The sequence below is a fragment of the Oryza sativa genome, chromosome 6 (assembly GCF_034140825.1).
Source record: "Oryza sativa Japonica Group chromosome 6, ASM3414082v1".
Lineage (NCBI taxonomy): Eukaryota > Viridiplantae > Streptophyta > Magnoliopsida > Poales > Poaceae > Oryza > Oryza sativa.
In genome coordinates, this window is record NC_089040.1 from 11,349,166 (window position 1) to 11,356,329 (window position 7,164).

Consider the following 7,164-nt stretch of genomic DNA (forward strand, 5'->3'; position numbering starts at 1 on the left):
CAAACATGACTTAATTGCCCTATATTTATATTGAGTTGGAGAAATGGATCACTTATTTACAAGGTAACCACTATCGAGATACTATATAGAATCGTTTTCTATTTGTAGTATCATGGAATCGGTATACTATAAGATTTTAGAATGTACATATTTTATATCAAATATATATTATATTAGATAAATTAAACCATATAATATTAATGTTGATAAATTTAATTGGTTTTTATGAAAACTTGAGCATATTTAATCACAATATTTTTCAATCCATTTTATGTTATTAAGCAGGATCGCAGTGATCGTAAAATCGGGATAATAACTAAAATTTTATAGAATCATGTGAAAATGAATAGTAATATCGATATACTATGAAAATTGATACTAAATAGGACCGATTTTGTTTCGTCATTGCACTATCGTAAAATACTGAAATACAGATCCCAATACTAATTAATAACCTTGCTTATTTTTAAGAGATGCCCCAACTACAATAAAGATCTCAAAACATAAAAAATAGCTCTATATATATATATCGAATGAGGCTCTCTTATGTTATGTACGTTAGAAGGACATGGGCCACTGACATGTGGGGCCATGATGGTGGGCCCCACCCATAAGGGACACATGTCCCTCTGAATTTACGTCATATGAGCTGCTTCCATAGATATCAGATTAGAACAGAGATGGGAGAGTAAGGCCCTGTTTAGATTCCACGCAAAAATTTTACATCCTCTCACATTAAACGTTTGAATACATGTATAAAGTATTAAATATAGTCTAAAAAAATAACTAATTGCACAGATTGCAACTATTTTGCGAAACGAATCTTTTGAGCCTAATAGCTCCATGATTTGAGCACCACATTAAACATTTGCTAATGATGGATTAATTAGGCTTAATAAATTCGTCTCGTGGTTTATTGACGGATTCTGTAATTAGTTTTTTATTAGTGTCCAAACACCCCATGTGACATCCTATATAATATCCAATATAATACGCCAAAACGTTACACCCCTTTAACACCCCCTAAAAAGACTTGTATTTGAAAGCACGTGCACATGACCGTTGCTTGACCGTTACCCAAACACCCCATGCGGCATCCTATATAATATCCAATATGGCACGACAAAACTTTACACCCCTTTATCTAAACACCCCACTTGTATTTGAAAGCACGTGCACATGATTGTTGCTTGAATGAATGACGTGAGGCCACTCGCATATATGCATGCAACGGAACACATGATTTTGGCTAATTAATTAATACTCACAGATTAGAACCTACTACTTCGGTTTCAATCATGAGTTTCCATGCCCAATTTTAATGTTCGGCTTATTTATTTTTTTTATAATTACGCTAGTTTTACACCTCTGCTCAATCAGTCATCACTCATCAGAGAGCTCAGGCAGAAACACCCAACGAGCTAGCTATATAGCTATAGCTACATATGCAGCGCGCGAGGCTAGCTAACGAGCTAACTAAACCAATGACCAATCAACCATCGATCTTTGCCTTTGGTTGATCATCAGGAGGTGGCGGCCGGCGACGCAGCCGCTGGAAGAGGGCCCTCTGGCGGAGGTTCTCCCGGAGGCGGACACGGTCGTGGACGGCGTCCGGCACGGCGCGGGACACGCACCACTGCAGCCGGTGGCAGAGGTTGGGCATGCACACCGCGCCGTGCCCGATCCACCGCGCCGCCGCCGCCGCGTAGGCGTCCGCGGTCGGCACGAACAGCGGCGAGAGCCACCGCCGCTGCCGCCGCTTGCTCCCCTTGGCGGCGGCGTCGTCGCCGCCGCCGCCGGCCTTCGCGACGCCGGAGGTCATGTTGGTCGCCACGAACAGCGGAGCCTGCAAGCATGCGCGTACATCGCGTTCGTGTGTACCATTAGTTAATAGGACTATCACAGTTATGACATAAAAGAGGGTTTATGGACACAGGTACTTCAACCCTCCTCACGACTTAGAAAGTTGAAAAATTTATCGATAAATTTTCTTCTAAAAGGTTATCAAACGTAAATTTAGTACAATTATAATATACTCATATTATAACTTACATATAACTACAATATAAATGATATATAACTTTTTATATAAATTTAAAACTGTTAGATTTACTTTAAATTTGTGTAAGTGGAGAAGAAAAAAATCACAACGTGCACATAAAGAGATTTGGTCCCATAACCTCGCTTCGTGAAAATAGCATATTACTGCAAGATTTTAATATACAAGTTGTATTGTATTTATATACAACTTACAATATAATTATTCTATATTTGTAACTGTCAAATTTTTAAAATAAAATTTGTCAACATATGTATAACAAAACTGTTCATTAATAGATTATGTTTTATATACATATTCTGCACCTTGAACGATCATCAAGTGACAAAAAGTTATACTATGATGATATGGCTTATCTCGGAGTATCAGGTATGGCTTAAATCTGTCGTTCTTTATAACTTCAAAACTAAGCTCATGTTTGAGTTCACTGAAGATAAAAATTAAGTATGAACACGTGAAATAAGAAAACTATTAGCGTCTGATTTATAGATAGTTTTACAATAAATTAATAAAAGTATACGTGATTTTATAAAATTTACTCATATAAATATATAGGATCGGCGCCTTTTGACTTGAATCAAGTTCCAACTTCCAAATCAACACATGGTTGTTTGTTTACTTTCGCTGTTACACTGTCACTCACCACGTGAATATACTGCAGTTTCACATGCGTGGATCAGAGGATGGACCCTACTAATTAATGACAGTTGGGCTGGCAAGGATTTGACGGTACGGTGTGCATCAAATTAATTGTTGGAACTTAAGGCTAGTTGGTAAAATAAAAAATTTTGGGAATCACATCGGATATTTGACCGGATATTAGAAGGGGTTTTTGACACGAATGAAAAAACTAATTTCATAACTCGCCTGAAAACCGAGAGACGAATCTTTTGAACCTAATTAATCCGTCATTAGCACATGTGGGTTACTGTAGCACTTATGGCTAATCATGGACTAATTATGCTCAAAAGATTCATCTCGCGATTTACATGCAAACTGGCAATTAGTTTTTCTTTTTATCTAATATTTAATGCTCCATACGTACGTTTAAAGATTCGATGTGATGTTTTTGGAGCTAAACATGCCCTTAAGGAAAAGTAGAGGAATTCTAAAGGATTTGGATCCATTGAAAAATTTCCCTACATGGTTTTTAGGGAATATAGGAATTGCTTCTCCAAAATCCAAATTTTTTTAGGGAATATAGGAATTGCTTCTCTAAAATTCTTTGAAATTCCTATGAAATTGCTCACTTTGAAGGAATTTTAGAAAAAAAAACTAACATAAGGCTTGACCACATGTTTTCTCATCCTTATGACTCAAAGTTCCTTTACTTTTCTTATGGTATTATCTAGGGCTGGGCACTTAGCACTTAGTTTATATGGTTTTCTCGGTTCGGTTTCTTAAGTTTGCTGAAAGTTCGGTTTTCAAGAAATACGAACCGAATTTGCTAAGAAAAAAAAGGAACTAAAACCGAGCAAAACAAATCGAACTACTTCGGTTTGGCCTTTTCGGTTTACCCAAGGGGCATTTAAATTTTTTCCACTTTTAAATGTGGCAATTAGGCATTTGCCACTTGCTGTCTATAACATGTGGGTCCTCATGTGTTAATGACATATGATTCCAGTGATAAATCTTTAATTACCATTTATAAGAGTGTCTAATAGGTAATTATTCCTAAATTGGGGATTGAATTGATTAATCCTACATGAAGATACAGATGCGTTCAGTTTTTATGGGCTTATCGGTTTCTAGCAACATCAAACCGACAAGGGTGTGTTTAGTTCACACCAAACTTTTCCCCAACTCCCAATTTTTCATCACATTCAAAACTTTCCTACACACATAAACTCCTAACTTTTTTCCAAACTACCAACTTTCCTCAAATTTCTCTCCAATTTCAGAAACTAAACACAGCCAAGTTTGGAAAAAGGAAAACGAAAGACCGAGAAAACCCGACTGTTCGGGTTGGATCGGTGCTCGGTTTTCGAGAAGTAATTGTACCCACCTCTAGTACTTCCTCCATTTCAAATTGTAAGTCATTCTATCATTTCCCACTTAATGAATCTAGATAGATATATATATCTAGATTTATTAACATTAATATGAATATGGAAAATGCTAAAATGACTTACATTGTAAAACGAAAGGAGTATTATCAAACAATAATTATTCAAAATCCTATTAAATATATTTCATGTAGGATTTATTGACATGATATCCTATTCGTATGATTTTTCTCGTGTGCTTTTAAATCATACGTTTTAAAGTAGCCCTAAATTTGATCGACCGGTTATTTCTAGTCATCCCCATTTTGAGAAGCGAACAGATGAAAGCGTTCGTCAAACCACCAGCAATACATGAAAAAATTGTTTTCTAAAAACTTAAACAAGAGTACAATATATACCTGACATTGCACGTCGATTCCTTTGCTCTTGTATTCCACGTAAAGGCTCCTCGAGAACTCAGCAACGTACCTGCAGCGTAAGTGAAAGTACAAGAAGAAAAAAAAAATTAAAACCAGCTAGCATATGGAATTGTGGATACAGAACATTGAATCCAATTAGAGCAGTATACTGGACACTCCAATTATATCGAGTAGTACTAGCTAGTACTATATTTAATACATCATTATTAAGCGAGTGTACTCCATATATCAGGATATGATGCATTGCTCGTCAAATGATTTAAATCCAACATTAATTAGTCTGATGGCATTGGGCAGATACTGAAGTCATTAACCATCTTCAGATACTGAAGAACACAAGAACACCGTTCAATTAGTCTGATGGCAAAACAAATATATTTGCCCAAACTGCTAGCTATTATTCAAAATTGCCGAGATTAATATGCTTTTATATATACTATTAGAATGCACAAAAGTAATTTTTGTGGGGAATATTAGTAAGACACAAACAAAGATAATTAGCATTAATTAGTATACCGTTTAGTGGCGGCGTAGACGGAGTAGAGTGGGAAGGAAGGGATGGCCTCCGTGGAGCCGGAGCCGATGTTGACGACGGCGCCCCTCCCCCGCGCCACCATCCCCGGCAGCACCGCCGCCGTCACCTCCGTCACCGCCCACAGGTTCACCCGTATCATCCTCACCCACGCCTCCGCCTCCGCCTCGTGCAGGTACACCGCGCACGGCCGCGCCACGCCCGCGTTGTTCACCACCACCCCGACGTCCAGCCCCGCCACCGCCTCCCGCAGCCGCCGCACCGCCTCGTCCCCCTCCGCGGTGGACGCCAGGGCCAGGTCGAACACCACGCTCCTGGTCTCCACGCCTCCGTCGCCCAGCTTGGAGATGGCCTCCGAGACGTCGCGGAGCTTGGCCGGGTCGCGGCCGACGAGGACGAGGTTGAGGCCCCGGCGGGCGAGCTCCAGCGCCACGGAGCGCCCGATGCCGGACGTTGGCCCCGTGATGACGGCCCAGGCGCCGTAGCGGCGGCGGAGGTCGCGCGGGCGGCGCAGGCAGAGGCAGAGGTGGGAGGCGAGGCGGAAGGCGAGTGCCGCGACGTGGATGGCGCCGACGATGACCAACGCGACGAAGGGCCACGGCGGCTGCTGCTGCCGGAGGACGGCGTCGGCGGCGGCGGCGGCGGCGCTGCCACCCATCCTCACTCTCGCCGCGGATTGAATCGAGTAGCCGCCTGGATGCTGGATCTGCCTAAGCTGGAGTAGTTAGCAACGGCAATATAAAGGCAAAGCTGGATATGCTGGAGCGAACGAGCGAGATTAATCAGTACAGTACGCTACATTATCCAGTGAATAGTGAATTAGCACGGTGGTTTTTACTGTTTCTATACTGCGGCTACAATGAAAAACTGCAAAAACACTGTTCTTCACTGTAGCACCAGACTCATTTTGGGTGTGTCTAGTTCGCGTTAAAATTGAAAATTTGATTGAAATTGGAACAATGTGACAAAAAAAAATTGAAAGTTTGTGTGTAGAAAAATTTTAATGTGATGGAAAAGTTGGAAGTTTGAAAAAAAGTTTGGAACTAAACAAGGGCTTTACTGTAATTCCCTGCCGTTCGCTTGCAAAGTTAGAGGAGCCGGATCCCTTTCCAATAATTGGGTTAGCGAATGGTGACGGCTGAGTTTGTTTAAGGCCCTCTTTAGTTCCCAAAAGAAAAACTTTTCACCCGTCACATTAAATGTTTGACATATGTATAGAGTACTAATGTGGAAAAAACAATTATATAGTTTGCGTGTAAATCGTGAGTCGAATCTTTTAAGCCTAATTGCGTCATGATTTTATAATGTGGTGTAACAGTAAATATTTGCTAATGACAGATTAATTAGCCTTAATAAATTCGTCTCGCAGTTTCCTGACGGAATCCGTAATTTGTTTTATTATTACACTACGTTTAATACTTCAAATGTATGTCTGTATATCCGATGTGACAATCAAACTCAAAACTTTTCCCCAACTAAACAAGGCCTAAGTTTGTAAGATAAAAATGATCATGCTCTATTAATACATAGTACAAGACAAAGATAGTGTCCTCTTTATTAAAAAAACAAAGAGAAAAGGAAAATTTTGGTTTTTTTAGCTGTTTCGGCATCAAACTCTATTTTTTTAAAAAAATATGTATATATCCAACTGCAACTATGTGGATTTATGTTTGCCTCTTATCCCTCTCTTGCTAATAAGTAATCTTCCGCACGAAAAACGGAGCGGTCCGTTAGTGCGTGATTAATTAAGTATTAGTTATTTTTTAAAAAAAATAGGAAAATACGATTTTTTTAAGCAACTTTCGTATAGAAATTTTTTTAAAAAGCGCACTGTTTAGCAGTTTGAAAAGTGTGCGCGCGGAACATGAGGGAGAGGGGTTGGAACACTAAGCAAATAACACAGCCTAATTTTTTTAACACCGAGCAAATAACACATCTCCACGCCTCATATCCACGCTGGATTCAAAGTTTGTTTGTTAGATTATATTGGTTTAATTTTTTTTATCTCATCCAAAATAGGGTCAAAATGGTTCTCCAAATGTTATTAATATAATCGAGGATCCAAATTCATAGATCCAAGAAGCTACAAATATCCAGTTTCAAGTAATCTTGGATCTAAATTTGTGACTAACAGAACCTTAAATAATT

The 7,164-nt window shown here is 39.5% G+C and overlaps 1 protein-coding gene across 1 annotated transcript; it reads right to left on the bottom strand.

Moving 5' to 3' along the window:
• Nucleotides 1-1,303: 1,303 nt before the first annotated feature.
• On the bottom strand, nucleotides 1,304-5,845 carry LOC4340820 (very-long-chain 3-oxoacyl-CoA reductase 1). Its single transcript, XM_015786115.3, has 3 exons — nucleotides 5,001-5,845; nucleotides 4,464-4,533; nucleotides 1,304-1,846 (listed from the first exon to the last, which is right to left on the bottom strand). Exons 1-3 carry the CDS (start codon nucleotides 5,672-5,674, stop codon nucleotides 1,493-1,495), a joined length of 1,098 nt encoding a protein of 365 aa, XP_015641601.1. The 5' UTR covers nucleotides 5,675-5,845; the 3' UTR covers nucleotides 1,304-1,492.
• Between the last annotated feature and the right edge of the window lie 1,319 nt (nucleotides 5,846-7,164).